At 39.4% G+C, this 16,742-nt stretch overlaps 1 protein-coding gene across 1 annotated transcript; it reads right to left on the bottom strand.

The window, feature by feature from the left end:
- Positions 1-3,020: 3,020 nt before the first annotated feature.
- Positions 3,021-16,308, bottom strand: LOC100744009 (protein slowmo). Its single transcript, XM_003486715.4, has 5 exons — positions 16,093-16,308; positions 15,799-15,964; positions 12,980-13,066; positions 4,406-4,579; positions 3,021-4,101 (listed from the first exon to the last, which is right to left on the bottom strand). Exons 1-5 carry the CDS (start codon positions 16,122-16,124, stop codon positions 3,865-3,867), a joined length of 696 nt encoding a protein of 231 aa, XP_003486763.1. The 5' UTR covers positions 16,125-16,308; the 3' UTR covers positions 3,021-3,864.
- Positions 16,309-16,742: the final 434 nt, after the last annotated feature.

Below are 16,742 nucleotides of genomic sequence, written 5' to 3'. Positions count from 1 at the left end.
TTTGCAAAAGCACGTTTAGCAAGAATACCAGCGTTGCACCGAGAAACGATGATAAGGGGTGAAAACCGGAGGACGTTAAGTTTAGAAACAAGCACGATCGTAAAAGTTGCAAACTTGAAGCTGCGCTGGTCGACGAAGCGAAAAGCGGACGAGACTGGTACTAAATATGAATCATAAAAGAAGCATAAAGATAATTGTATGCTAATAGGCAGAGCGTATGCGCCACGTCGCCCAGAACAGCTCAACATCTCCCGTTATTACCTACGTAGCTGCGTTATACCACCTACACACACGAATCTTCACTGTTTCTCGCCGTACAATTTCTGTGATACGACGTTGACACGAGCTAATTTCATGTGATCAAGTTTTGCGAAAGGAGCCATGCGGAAAAAAGAAGATATAACCTGTTATACCTTGTCCCCATTTCATTTAAGAACCATTCTTTCATCTTTTTATTTTATATTTGCTTTCATCTTTTTCTATAATACTTTTGATGTTGATGATCAAATTCCTATATGATACACTATTTTTTCTTGCTACTTTCAAATGTATTAAACTTCGTTTTAAGCTAATTGAACGATCATTAATAGAATAATAGAGAAGGTACTAAAAATAAATCGAGCAAACTGATTTTAATTCAAATTAATTCAATTGTTCATTGAAATTATTCGAACGATCAATTTCGCTGAAAAGGTCATTCTCGAAATTGTAGAAAATTTCGATGGAACCGTGCAAACTTCCAAACGAGTTCTCGAATTAATACATCGAAAAAGAGAATCAAGAATTGAATTTATTATTCCGAACAAAATTCTCAACTACCAACGAATAATTTGCTGTCGTCTCTTAAAGTCAAGAGAACAATGAAAAAGTTGAGAATAGAAAGGAATGGATAAACGAGGCAGTGACCGGGAATGTGTGGAGTGTGGTTTTTCACGAGCTCGTGAATTGAGAACCGGAAAATCAAGAAGGATCTTCTTGACCGTGTCGCCGACTTTTACAGTCGATCGTCCCGAGAGCTTTTACGAGCCTTGACGAGAAAGTAACGTCACGATGTGTAAACCATGAGCCTTTTCGACAGCCGCTCGAGCCTTTGAAGCTCTCCTTTTCTTTCGGCGCTGAACCTAAAGGAATGGAAAATGGAGCAGCCAAGGACAGCCTTGACAATATTCCTTTCAAAGCTCGAGAGTAGCTTTTAAACAAGCTAACTCGAATATTTTCAAGCAGTTGAATATCAGACTCCAAGATTTATTTGATAATACTGTTGTAATAAAATGAAAAAAATACTGAACGAATAAGTGATATTATTCGTTAATCAGAATTTAACTATGCAAGTTTTAGAATGAATTTGATAGAAATACTAAGCACTTATATAGAGTACAAGAACGATAACAGTTAGATAACAAGCGACCCTTTGTCTCGCCGCAAACGATCCAGAATAAGGAAGGTACCTAATCGAATTTTGCAAAACTTGTTATGAACTGATTTGCCACGGTGCTTCCTTTGAAGGTGCACTCGCTTGCAAAATACCGAAGTGAGAACCGTACAGACAATTAAAGATGAACAATGCAACGCGGTACAGTCATTGATGCGCTCGAAGCTATGCCCGGGCTGAAGGTTCGGTCACCTGTACTTCCTCTCCGATTCACTGGCCGGAGAACCCTTCAAATTCCCGGGCTTAAGTTTCCGGCTGCAATTTTGTGTTCCGGCCGGAGTGGCATGAAGACAGGCACGACCGACTATAATAAAAGTAAGGTAAAGGGAAAACTGCCACTTTGTCCTCAAAGCGTGGTGCGCGACGTCACGTGCAACCAATAGCCACAGGCAAGCTTTATAGGAACAAACGAGGCCACTTTAATTTACGAAACTTGCTCGACATGCACGTCCAGGGGACATTGATTTACTAACGTACCAGAGACTAAGCGAAGTGATTCGACAGGAAAACCGAACAGACATCGGAGGATCGTGTGCGTGAGCTACCTACAAAGGATACTAGCGGCTCTGTGATCGGAAGCTGTCAATATTTGTCTATGTCCGGTAACCGAGTAGCGAGCGATGAACCGTAACGTCATCAATTATCTCTTACATACCACTGGTCAAGCCTGATGTCAAATTTCGTCTGTTTCCTGCCCCATGCACGATGCCACGATTGCAGACCTCACGTGCCACTATCCACCCTCTTTCCCTTCCCTCATTCTCTTTCTCTCTATCCCACCTATTCGCTCTCCATTGTCCCTCTTTCTACTTACCTAGAGAGTTGGCCAGCCAGATTTGAGTAAACCGATGGAAATTGTCTCTAGACCACCGAGAACAATAATGACCCGGTCGAAATTCCGCTTCGCTGGAAATTGCTCGGGCGGAATGTCGAGACCAGTCCTCCATCGTTGAATCGATACTTGGCCCGTATTATACGAGTGTGTTTCGTTCTCGACGCGTGGTAGCACTCGCTGACTCGCGCGAATATTCCCTCAGGGAAATCGGAGGAGGACAGGGACGTCGAGTAGAGATATCAGGTATTTCGTGGCGTACGATTTCAAATGATACGAGTATCGACGAACCACCTGGGACAACGTTTTCCAAAGATGGACCTGGGTTTTCTTATTTCTTTCCGTATCGCGAGTGACCGCAAACTGGCTAAAACAGAGACAGCTTACGTGTTCTTATAGTCATTTACTATTGAATTTGTTCATCATTATTATAATTGAATTTATTCATTATTGTAATAATAAATTGTAACAACGATAGGAAACAATATAATATACCTGTTGCTTTGAAAATAAATATATATATTTCGGCTTTTATGGTCTCCAATTCAACTATCAGAGTAGACGAACTTAAGCTCTGCTTTAGATCCTGATCAATTGACATGAATTATCTGTGCACTAAATGTTACGCGATGTATCTAGTTTGTTGCGTCCTCTTATGATTTATGTTGCGCTTTATTTACTAAATTAACTACTACTGCAATTGCACAAGCCTCACATTTATGCAAATGATTAATTACATTGATATGCTCTTTTTTAGCAACTATAGGAAAGATACGTCGCTGACACTACGACAAGACTAAGTTTGAACACGTATAAGGTTGAAGACACGTTTGAAGGCACAACTGCCTCAGACAACGTTTGACATGGTTTTAAAGAATTCTGTGGGCTTAATACTCAAACAAATATAAAGCTAAAGAAATAAGCGTTTGGTGAAATGTTCAATCAGTCTCATAGACAACACGTACATAAAACATACCAGCTGTCTATAAAATACGTTACTGTTATATTTTCAATGACTTTCTCGTTAGCAAGTTGCTTTCAACAGAATTTCTGCAAAAACGAATCCTTTTAATATTGAGCCGTGATATTATCAGTTATCTCTTTTTCATTAACTACCGCAGCCACATCTCTTTTACTAAAGCGACTTCTGCGGAACGATTGACGGTAAAAAATGTTTCTTTTTTATTTCTATATAAATTAGTAAACTAACGTTATTTTGTACTTTCACCGATAACCTTGTTTGCAACACCTCTATTCCTTCATTCGAAAATTATCAAGTCTCTCTCTGAGCTCTAAAAAATATATTATATCCATATGAAAAATTCATTTATATAATTTGATATTTATACATTTGATAAAATAGTCTTCTAACTGATAACAGTTCAATAGATTAACTCATCAATCTTATTGGCTGTACAGTTATTGGGCAACAATATAAAAATTGTTAATTCCGTCCCTCCCGTGTATACTTTTGGAAATAGCACCGAAACTATAGTGAAGGGAATTGTTTCTCATCGAATCGTTTTATTTCATTTACAATCGTTCCATCGAAGATTACATGGCGTTAGTTAAAGAGATTGAAGCTAGCGTGATATATTAGCTATAACTTTGGTATCGACTGTGACGGAGGTGGTACTGTCAAATTCTGAAACTCATCGAATGACTTCTTCGCTACGTTTTGAATATCTTCCATGCCCTGTTTCGTAATATTCGTGATGTCATCGAATTGCCGACGCGTTTGATTGAGTAAGTCGTCTGTCGATTTCGCGGCAGTGGACGCGATATCTTTCACTTCTAATTGGAGTTTCTCGATGACCCATTCCACTGCTTGTCGTCCCTGAAACGGAATCGTTACCGAAAACGTTAACGAAAACACATCGTTACCGTGCGAAAATCAAGCAATTTGCACCTGTGTATCGCGATTTCAGCATAATTAGCAAACTCTTACGAAATCTTTGCACATGAAGAGACCTATAAATATCTATCGAATAAATCATTGATTCGTTCTAAATTTAAAGTGCGTAAAGATTCTATAAAAAGCTCGAACTTGTACTGTCGTTCAAACAAAACTAAATTTATATACTGCGTGAAACTTCATTAAACAATTAAATTCAAAGCTACTAAAAGATAGAAGTATTAACCTTATTCGCGTTTTGTTCGATCGTTAGTGTCAGTAACCTTTCTAGATGGTCTATGAGCGGCACCCCTTGGATAGAAATTACTGCCTGTTGTGTTAAAAGCGTTGTCTCCGGATTCTCTGGATGTGGTGAATACGTGACTACTTCACCGACCGAAACGTGCTTCCCCAAGCTTATCTGCAAGCAAAAGAAAATAATGCAAACTGCACATAGAACAATTTCTCGCAATTCTTGTCATTAGATGCTGAAAGTCTCTTATTTCAGTTACGTGTTCTTGTATCCATCGCGTGTTGTACAACTCGCGGGGTTAGCAACCTTCAGATAGATGGTTAGCCAACATTATCGAGATAAAAGGTTTCCACGAAAGTGACGCGGTGCCATGAATAATCGATGCCACGAAATAAAGGCTGGCAACGGGTTCGTGATGGCCCTTGTGACTGAACAAAATCGATGTTCCGTTGACCATTTAACCGACGTTGCATTTCGAAGTCTTTTAAAGATTCGTTATCCCGTTCACTGATCGTTAAATAAAACATTCGTGCGCGTTTTAGAATTATTCAAAAGACATCGGGTTCTCCATTCTTTCCTTTCACGTTGCAAACGTAATGGCACGTACATATGTACAAATGATAGTACAGATGTAAAATAAATGGTCACGATTTCACGGTACCCGTGTGTATCGTTTAACAGCATATATGGGCGATGTAACTACATCACGGGGTTTCTACGAAACAGATAAAGAACCAAAGTACAAACGTCTAATGGTCTGCTTTTACATTGGAAAAATTGTTATTACTTATGCTCTATTATGTTATTACGTATGAAAAGAGCCTGCAAAAACTTCCATACTAAGTAATCATAATATTCGAATACGAGAGTCAAAACAAGAGTACGTCTGGCAAAGAATCGTAATCAAAGACGAGCCCAATGAGATATTCGCGTGTTCTACGTTCCTCGAGTTCACGAGTACGTGCCGACAATGAACACGTCTGAACGGTAACGACAATGATACGCCCACCACTTCGAAAATTACATCATTATGAGCTCCATACGACTCGTTCGCAGCAGTGCAGCTTGAAGCACTGTGGCCGCGGAGCTGGAACAATTGAATCGCGGGGGTGCAATACGTTTCACGGGGGAATTAACGCCCGCGGCACATTGTGGATCCACGCTGATCGAGATAGAGAGACGCGGTTCTCTATACCCTCCGCCATATTGGCAATCAGTGAAGTCGACTGTGTTACATCGCGCCCAACTATCCAGTCACCGTACGCTTCGTAGTCTCTCCAGCCCCCAATCTTGCGCTGCCATCGCCCCTGTACAATTGCAAGAGGTCAAAAAATTAACGCCCCGCTTCAACTAGCGTTTCATCAATTATGCGGATTGGGGTTTAGGGAAAATGCGAATGGTTTAATTCGTCAGCCATCGGGGAATCGTTATTGAGACGCGTTCAACGCTGTCGAATACAGTTCTTTGTTCTCGCCATCGATAGAACCTCTATTGACGTTACACGAGTGTTATACACATCTACTTCTATCTCTCTCGTTTTGCTCTCTTTTTATCCTGCTCGTTATTTACTCGAAAATACGGACGATTGTATAATAAAAGAAGTAAATATCGAGAACGATTTTTCCCTTTAATCCTGATAAAAGTTACTTGGCAGAAGCTCGGTTCACTCGAGGGAATTTTTCCAAGTCTTGCACGCGGAGCTGCGATTTTTATGCAGGTTGAGAGTAATTTTCTCGCGGAAACTACGAGAACGGTGTAAATAGAATTCTTTTCAGTGGAGATAATTAGCACTTCGCGTCTCTCTTATTATTTAAACGTTTCAAGAACATTGGTTCGGAGATTCTGCTCGGTGTATGGGAAATAAAGAAAGACGAAGAAAAAGAAGACGAGGAGACTATAATTGGAAGGACGGATGGTTTCATTGTAGCTTCCGTAACAAGCGACTCTGAACGTGATAAAGGCGTGTTTTTGAGCTCGGTAACGAGAGCATGCTTCCTACCTTTACGCGAACTGAAATCATCGTGATTAGACGTCAAATAAAAAATCTTTTGTTTCTCCTATTTCCTCATTCGAGATCCAAGATCTCAACGTACTTGCATAACCTAACGCGCATAATAAATTTATAATCTTCATCGAAATCGTGTAGTAGCTTCTTCGTAATCGTACCCTTAATAAGTTCCATTTGTAATATAAATTTCTGGGAAAAATGAAAATCCATTTTGAGCTCAACCTACTCTCGGAAGTACCTTTGAAACATCGACTCTTTCTTCAACGTCACAACAAATCCCTTTTCCACGGGGAGACATCGGAAGAAGAACTTTGCCAGAGAGATATTCACCCCTCTCTTCTGCCATAACGTAATCATCTTTCGTTGTGTATCATCAGTGGCCCAACGAAAAGCATCAGAAGAGTGATGCGTTAGTATCGTCGCGAAAAAAATAGAAATAAAAATAAAGAAAAAAAGAACACGTGGAAAAGGTAAACGCCTGGCGCGCAATTTAATCCTATCAAGCGGACGATCGATCCCTCTTCCGGTCCTGGCGTCAACGACGAAGTAATTAATTTTCACTTTTTTTCGGCTAGGCTGTAGAGAGTACGAAAAGCGTACATCGTCGATCCTGTCTCCCCTACCCCGCGTCCGATCTAGTGCATCGGTTAATTGAAATTTTTTTCATCAGCCGCGCGTCGAAACCGATGTTTGCCAATCCCTCGGTCTCCGCAGCAAGCACGGCGTTTGCTTTTCATTTACCGCAGCGTTGCGGTATGGTCACGTTTAGTAGCGCAGTTAGGGTGAAAGTCGTTAACTAAAATCAAGACCGCGGTAAAAGAAAGGAATACACATCCGAGGCACGCGAAGCCGCAAAATTTAACGTAATCCTAATCACACCGAGTCTCCTATCTTCTTATTAAATAACTTTTTTAAGTCTCTTGAGATGCTTGAATTCTTTTAACCTAGAATCGGAAGAAACAGGGTAACGCCTCTCCAGGAAAAGTAAAGATTTCGCGAAAGAAGTAAACTCATACAGGATGTTAGATGAATTGAAAAAGTTCCAAACTTATCAATCTTCTATTCCATTTCTGATTTACACTGACATTACCAGTCCGTACAAAGTAGCAGAATTAAACTTTCTTAATAAGGAAAATGTGTGGACGTTTTGTGAAAAGATCTAATCGCGGTTATAGAAGAAGAGTGTAAACTATCGTACAAATGCGTCCAATCAAGAATTCCCGTGATTCCGTTTCATCCTTCGTCGATATAACGAGGAGAGAACGAAACGGTAGACCAAGCTCTGTGAAGGGTCGTTGTGCGGGCTAAAGGACGTTCTTCAATGCGCACTCGCGAGTAATTAGCATCGCCGCATAATTGAGAGGACTTTACGGATCTAGCTGCAAGCAGCATTATTCGAGCCATGGTATGCTCCCAATTCGACCGTACCATTCGATGCCTCGAGAGGGTGCCATGGCCGGAAGCTCAAATCTAGCAGGACACAACGTCGGAAACTGAATCGACCTCCAATAGAGTTTGGGCCTTGGGCTTTCTCTTGCGCACGATAATCGCAGATTTCAGCGGATTTTGGGGAGATTCGGAATCGTGTGCTGACAAATCCGTATTAGATCGTGTAAACGGGAGCTTCCAGTCATCTGCTTCTGCAGTCGAATGGATACGCGTGGTTTCCTTGCACATTCGATTCAATTACTTGTTTCCACGTGTATGTACATTTCTGAACAAACAGAGCCGCATTCCTAATCCGAATCGATACTCTCTGTGACCATTTTGATTCATACTCGTGAAATATTCGAAAAGGCATGGGCGCAGACACGTATGTATCTCCCAGTGAGATTTTTACGCGTGACAAACTACCCGTGAAAATGCGTACGCGATACGCAACCAAACATTTTCACCCTCAACGTTAGCGCATCTGCTGTCGCGAGATCATTAATATCCATTCTGTGAAACTTTCCCAACGAGTCTGGTGGATCAACTCGGCGGGAAACATTTCGATGGGAGCGTCGCGTGACAACACACAGTCGACAAGGGTTCAGAGGGATCAACGGGGTTTCAACCCGAAGCATGTACACTAGCATCGTACAACGCGCGAATCCCGCTAGTCTGAAGTTACCATTTTTCATTAAACTGGCCCGCCGTCTCCGTGACTCCATATTTCAATCGATTCAAAAAATGCTGCCGCTGCCTGCTGCTATGTCCGTATAAAAATACGTAAATGCCATGGCGGCGGACTGGTACGCGTTCTAGGAACACGTACCCTTCACGGCGCGCATTCAGCCACGTACAATTTGTTGTTTTTATGATTTAGAGAGCCGCGAGTATAATAATTCAGTCGGTGGCACATTCAGTCAGCATCGTGCACCACCACCCAAATGCAACCCCCTCGAGATCTCCATCAGCAGAGTCCACGGGGAGTCCCCGAACACGACTAGGATACATCACCGATATACGCGTCCGTTATTAATTCTCGTCCAATGCCATCCCCTTCAGTCCCTAGTACCTAGCTATATACTTCTATCTCTACCGTGTCTTGGGTTTTCGCAGTCACACGCACGGAAATTCGTGGCAGGACGAAGGAAGGATCGTTAGAGAGAATACACGAGTCGTCGCTGATAAAATATTGTTCCGATTTACTTTGTGTCTGGCAACGTATTGCGGTAGACGCGCGGGAACGGAAATTCGATTGATCTATTGCCGTTTACTTTTCTACGATTTCGAATATGTAGAATCTATCGGGTCGTTTGTAAGGCTTTCGCGAATCCATTCAAACATTTTTTCCTTCCAGAGGTATCATTATGTTTTGATCGACTTCTACCGGTTCAATTTCCCGTATATCTCTTTTGACTAGCGATTCAAGGAAATCGTGCCACATAGAAAATACGATATATATGAATCGATAGAGTTTGTCATACCTAAACTTTCTAAAAATTTAATCAGATAATTGGAAAAACTCTCTTTAAAAAAATTATTAGTGCAGATTTATAATGAAGCTAACGCACGAACGAAGTATGTATATACACATTTTATTATTACCGTTTTTTTACTGTATTATAATTATTATATATTTATTACTATTATTGTATATTTATATTACGCTTTGATTAAGATTTGCCGTGCGACACGAGTCCAATAAAAAATATTACTACCAGCATCCCCGTTGGATACATCAATGCACACAACAGCTGCAAAACATTTACGCAGACGTCATCGAGGTTGAAAGTCAGGTGCACCATGCAACACGTTTTAAATAATAACACGATTAACTTAACGCGATCAAGCGTCATATGTTGCACGAATGCAGTGTGTCCGTTTGATAATCCGATAATATCATCCATCCACCTGCACCACCGGGAGAATGTTTCATCGTTTTTTCTGCCGATCGGTTGTATTCATTGCAACGTGATTCCCCAGACGCTAACGCAGGCATTGTTTTAGATTAACGGTAGGCGACTCTACAACGTCACAATATTTACAGTTCCGCTACTTCACGATCCCCACCAGAGTATCGGAACAACAATCCCCACCAAAGTATCGGAACAACAATCCCCACCAGAGTATCGGAACAACGATCCGACATCCAGTATCTCTTCAGGAGATCCATCTCTCTGCATATATCCCTGAATCCATGATCAACTCCAAAATATGCAACGACCGACCAGTAGTCTGACCAGTACATACCAGCAACACTAGAGAGACTCAAGCCCATTATGTTCAGCTTGAACTCGATGCATATGCGCCAGATGCATTTAGGTTCAACGATACGATGCCGCATTACGTTCCAAACGGCGGCACGATACGTATGCATCTCGTGTAACGTATGCAGCACGGCCTGCTGAGAGGGGGTAAATTGCTAAAAGATATCTCCCCCTTGGGATTCGACGGGGATAGGTTATAACCTGGCCCGGACTCTGCTCGAGCTTATGTGGAATACATTGCCTCTGGTACGCTTCTCTACAATGTTCGTTTGTCCGCGTGGTGCGTACGCCCTTCAATATTAGAGAGAACGTGGCTTGGTACGCGTGCGAGGATGCGAGCGTATCAACAGCGTGCTTGCACTTATACTCGCCAAACAGGCCGAGCATAGAGAAAGCGTTGACATCCCGCCGGGAATTGTTCAATTTTAGTTAAAGTTCATCTCTAGCCCTCAGCGTGCAGAAAACGCGGAAACGCGTCCCTGTAGATTACGCAAGCGTGGGACGATCAGCGAGGAAATATCACACGACGCTTCCTACTGCTGTCTCACCTTAATTAGAAAGACGACAGCGGCGAAGAGGACGTCAAGGGTTGTGAACGTGGATGCCCGTGTCCTCCGTACAGTGTACAAGACGAACGACCCGCGTGACGAGGAAATTCCACGTTTGTATCGTTACTGTAGCGCTATTTCACTGTGCATTGATGTATCGCACTAATCCATAAGTTCGTGTACATTTCCTTTAGTAACAGTACAGTCAAAAATTAACCAGCATGCACTCGAATATGTCGGATCACGAATGGGTCTTTCTACTTCCCAGGATACGTCCATGTTTTTTGTATACTCTTGCACGGTTTCCTGTTACACTTTTATATTCGTTTGTATGATGTTTAACAGTGACATATTTTATCCGGAATCTCTAGAATTACTTCTGGGAATTCATTGCAGCGGTACTGCATAATATAAACTCCATTTTTTTTAATTTATTACCTCCGGTCACTATACAATAACGCTTCGAAATGTGTTCTGTTTTTAAATAATTAACCGTATTAAAGGAACCAGGCAACGCATAATGTATCCAAACATGCTATTTAGGCAATGAGCACGTATTGTGAGATCCGTGTTGTATCTCGTTTCACGATAGCTCCGTTTACGCTTTATACTTGATGTATAACGGCAAACAGTAGAGTTACATATAAAACAGCTGATAAATGGACAGCTAGTAGCTGCGCCCAGTGTTTCGCTGTTAATGTTTACGTAACAAGTCAGCCGCGAATTTGCACATGTTTCAGTTCATATTTTAGTAAAATTTTCTAACGCAGATATTACCGAATTCAAAATACTTTTTGCCACATACGCTTCTTTCCAAAGATTATCCCGATACTTCACGCATGGAAAACAAACACGCTTTTTTGCGCGCCAGTAAAAGCATCTCCGTGTACAAATTTGTGCACGTCTAAATACCCGATACTAAGGCTTGTTCGTGTATCAAGACTCGATAAGTAAAAACGATCGACACGACGGCAACTCCTTGTAGATGGAAAGGTTGCACTTTTTGTACAGAGCCATCTGCGGATCGTTCATCATACCTGTAATGCATCTAGCCGCCCAGTTTCTCCTTTTTTCCTTTTTTTTGACCGAGGATCGAGCGAGGAAGCGAGCGAACGATCTTCGACGCGTAGCAAGAGAGCAATGCTTCGGTTCCCTTTCCTTCGCCGTTTTCCGCCCTGTCTTCCTAAAACCCTCCTGGCACGTCCCTCCGAAGAGACCACGAAGCTATGCAACTCCCGGTAATGCGCGCATCAATAACCTATCATATCCAACCTTCTAGATGCGATGCGATGCGATGCTATACGCCCAGACTCTACGATGTGCCGATCTTTTCGTGCTTGTAACTCGAGTAAATGTATCTACTACTCGAGCTACAAGCTCTACGCGTCCATAATTTTCACCGCGGTAAATATTTCCGTGAAAAAGAACAGGAAGACCGATGGTGACACTTTTGTTTGTAGTTATTTTTCAAAATATAAAATTACTCACGTATGTCAACATGTTTTTCAATTATACCGTGTATTACAAGTATACACGATGAGAATGGGTCGTCAAAAAAAACGGAGTGTAATGCTACAGATGAAATTCCACCAACCTATTTTCCAATTATTCTTGCTGATCTCGACTCGAATGGAATTGAGAATATATTGATTGTTCGATTACACGGGCACACGAGCAGCACGTGTGTATGCATTGCACTTCGTTCATCAAATTTATTTTCACTGCTCAAATGAATTGCTAATGCAAGTACGAAAAAGGAGTAACTATATCGATGGTGTGAAACATTAAAATGCTCGAATACCAACGTGTGCATGTTTAATATTAAAGAAGCATCCGTTCTTTCGCAGGCTTTATCGTCGAATTATTCGTTTCAATTAGATCGATACGAATATAATACGATTCAACGATCCGATACGAAGCAACATTTGCACCTTCGATATCGATTTATTCATCCTCCATTTATCTCGTTTCACGAAGATAAATTACAAATGCGGTCAGAGCACTTTGTCGAGTAATATGTGAGTAATAAAGAGCAAATGTAATGAAATCTCCGTAAAAGCATGCTTCATAGGAGTTCTCATTCGACTGATTAAACATTATACACGATATTTCGATTAACAATATGAATTAAGTGGGAACGAGCCGTGGAACTATTTCTGCATATCGGGGCAACTTGTTAACGGAGCGTTAATGTGAAGTATCGTCCTAATGTAATCGTGAATCTCTCAAAGTATTTCACTAATTGAAAAATTGTTTGACAATTGACATTACATTAAAGTAATCTAAATAAATAATACAGAATTATTAATCAACTTACGTTTACCGTTCGGACTACCATTTCTTTAGATTCTGGATTTACTTCGCTCCATTCGCTGGCGTAGTATGGACCTTGATGACCGAAGAACTGCAACAAGAACAAACAAAATTCTTTTTCACGAAGATTCATTCAAAGAGTACAAACTGCAAGCGATAATAATATCAATATACATGGAGCATTTGCTGATTCAATTATCTATAAAATGAGAGGAATTTCTTTCGAAGGTGCAGCATGTTCGCATAACAACAAGATATGAATTTGTTAAATCTTTCAATGTTATATAATATATAACAAAGATACGACAAATTAGAGTAATTTAATTTTATCAATAAAAGTACAACATCTACATCACTATACATTTACATTTATATCAAAGCATATTAAATTAATTTAAAAGCAAGTTCATAAGTCTACCTGTGTTTATGACTTACTGTTCGCTTCTAATTAATTATGTTCCTCTGATTAATTATACTTTAATTGCGCGACCCAGTCAATTATTACAACGTCTATAAAGTCATTCCCGCATCGGTTAATGTTCGAATATACAACGAAACTTGTTATTTGAGTACATCTGTTAATTAGTCAAAAATTTTCGTCGATGCAGCAGCAGGCTCGACGAATTCGTTCTCCTGGTAGAAGAGAAAGGGAAAAACTAAAAGAAAAACAGGAAGGAGGTAGCTAACTCAAGTCGAAACGAGTCTTTGCACTTTCCCTTCCGTCAAGTAATTTCAAGAGTGCCTAAACGTGAAGGCGATACCTTTCTCCCTCTTTTCTATCTTTTCGTTCCACCTACTATGCATTCGTTATATACAAAACTGTGATTCGAGGCATTCGAGCGAGAGCGCTAGCACAACAAGATGGCTTTGCGAAATGGCCAAGCTTATAGAAAATCCTGCGAAAGGAAGCAATTCGCCGAGCCGAAAAGGATTCGAAGCTGGGATCTTCCGTTGGCTGAAGAAGAAACAGGACTGAGAGAAGAGGTTCTAAGGGAGGCCAGTCTATATTCCAAAACGCAGGCGCCTAGCTGGATGATTGCCAAAGAGCGTAACATTGGTGGGAGCGCTCATTATGAAAGTTGATACGGTGTCGTTGTTTTGTAATTCCCTCTAGTCTCGAACCCGAGTCCACCCCGCATCTTCTTCTTGCTCGACGTTGTCGAAAGTTTCGAATTTCCTGCTAGCTACTGCCGCTGTTTGTATAGATTGCTTGGTCAAACGGCAGGGAACTGTTTTGCCTATAAACTGTTATCCGGCAAAGAAGGAATGCATAACACCCCGTGTAGATTGATTTCTTACGATATCCAAACTTCGTGATAAACTCCACTGTTGGATACATGTACATGATATTTTAGGCTTAGTTTAGAGTAAGACTGTAATGTATGAAAAGTACTTACTGAACAAGTGAATATAGAATAGGGGAAAAACGACTATAATTGTCTATCTAGCATTTTGCATGCTCTATGTCTACTACATTGATATAATGTATTAATTTAATATTACGGTTTGCCAATATGTTCATAAGCTATATAATTTCTGTAAAAAGGATTAGCCTGGCATTAACTTGGACGCTTCTGGTACGTCAAGATCACTGTTACTAAGCCAATTATGTAACAGATATATGTTATCTAATTGAGGGTTAACCGATGTCTGATTATAGAAACGCATAATCTATTTAGAAAGTAGGAACAACGTAACGAAGACCTTGCACGCGCCAAATGTAAATCTATGCTACATTTAAGTAAGGAAAATCATTGATTACGCAAGTATAAACGTATCTTAACTTGCACTGAGAGGCATTTTGCCAATCCTTCTAACGTATTACGAGCGTAATTACTCGTATCGACGTATTCATATTATATTGTAAATGCAATTATAAATAAATCTCTTTGATATTTATAATTTCCAAAATAAGTTAACACGATAAGTTCTTCGCGGCTGAGACAGGAAGAGAGATGAGAAGGTCGATTTCGATAAACATCAGCGATGCAGGAATAATTTGTATATAACATATCTATGACGACGCTCACTGCTGAAAATCGATAAGCTAAGCCGTTTCTAAATTTTCCTCAGCCAGAAAATTAACTGAAACATGAACAATCTTAATCGACGCTAGCGCTAACGTGGTAACTGTAAGAATCAAAACTGACATAATGGAAAATTTTAGAACCTTGAGGCAAATGGAATTTTGCAGAATGATTAGCTAGATATGCATCACAAGTAAAGTAATTATACTTCCTGATATAGAATAATTGAAACAAACAAACATTCTCTAACACATCAATCACCGTCATGCATTGCAAGATGAGAATTTAAACTTTAAACTATTCAAAAACCTCTATCTTTTTATGTGAAATAATACTCAGTATTTCAAAATAAGATGATAGCAAATAAAAGTAAAAAATCTTTTCGATGGTATAATATAATATAAACTAAAATAATTTAATAATATAACACATTGTAATACGTTGTAATAATATGATTATCTCAAACTTGAAATATTCATGAATCTAAGGATTTAATACTTAAAGAAAGAAGAAAGCTTATAAATAACCTTTGTACTTCTATTACTAATATATAAATTGTATTACAGATTTCATACTATAGCATTCTAGTTACACATAATCATATGATTAAACTTCAATGACAATATGTTAAAGACATATACATATTTATAAATCTGTACATTATTTATCGAATTCTGTTCAGTTACATCCATTAAATTAAATTCTATATAGTTGCAAAACGTGAGTTCATTAGAGAGGTTATGTTCAATACTACATGAAATGAATAACTTCATTAACTATAATTTACAATACTTACTGGTGATAGCCATTTAGGAAAACGCCATTGAGTGGTGACCAATCTATGAGAATAGAGAACACCGTCCCTGACTTCTCTGTCGATGACATCTGTACCCAAAACCGATGGGTTTAAAGGATTTGGATACTTTCTGCATGCTGCTTTCACAACAGTGTCCCATGGATGACTACAATCATAAAGCAGATTGAAATTTTCTGTCATATAATTTTTTTCTGACAAGAGCATATGATAAAGCATTTCTATATTCTACTTTTGACAGTTAGAAATGAGAAAATATTTACAAAGAAAACTTACTCAAAAGTATGGTGTGATGTCCACAACTTCATGTTTATAGAATTTTTCAATATAACGTATGGTTGACTATAATTTAAATTGTTAATAATCACACGAAAACATTACTCTCTAGTACTACAAGGTTCATCTACCAATTCCAAAACCTGATGTAATATAAAAGACAGTACGAAAGGTCTCCACTTTTATTGTATAATGTATATTGATCCACCAAGAGTTGGTATACCTGCTTCTAGCAACCAATGAGCTTGTCTCCAATTCAATCTGATTGGTCTATCACAGCGCGCTGCTTTCTATTAATTCAAAAATATTAACTAATCAAATCACGTTTAATTTAGTCATAAAAAGTTTCCTTTAGTAATTTTAGTTAAACAATTGAAGTAATATTTTAATATTTTAATATTTTATTATTTTAATATTTTAAAATTTTAATATTTATTTGTATTTTGTATAAATAGATCGTGTAAGCATTTAACCAATCAAAGGAAGACGGTGAGTGGCATTATTGCAAAATATAATTTGAGAAGAACAACGGTAAATATATGTACTCTTTTCAAAAGAATAACAATTGAAAAATGTTATATTACTTGCAATATTTTCACAACCAATGAGGTTTTCTCTAATTCAATCTGATTGGCTATTCTTCTTGCAAA

Source organism: Bombus impatiens, unplaced genomic scaffold (genome assembly GCF_000188095.3).
Source record: "Bombus impatiens unplaced genomic scaffold, BIMP_2.2 scf_0131, whole genome shotgun sequence".
Lineage (NCBI taxonomy): Eukaryota > Metazoa > Arthropoda > Insecta > Hymenoptera > Apidae > Bombus > Bombus impatiens.
This window is presented reverse-complemented; position numbering and strand designations above follow the sequence as displayed.

Bases quoted from the DNA above. Each gene is read 5' to 3' on its own strand.
- LOC100744009 (XM_003486715.4), bottom strand. From the start codon at position 16,124: ATGAAGTTGTGGACATCACACCATACTTTTGA. The intron at 15,965-16,092 runs GTAAGTTTTCTT...TTATGATTGTAG, and splicing joins ACATCACACCATACTTTTGA to TCATCCATGGGACACTGTTG. The intron at 13,067-15,798 runs GTAAGTATTGTA...TTCTTGTTGCAG, and splicing joins TTCCTAAATGGCTATCACCA to TTCTTCGGTCATCAAGGTCC.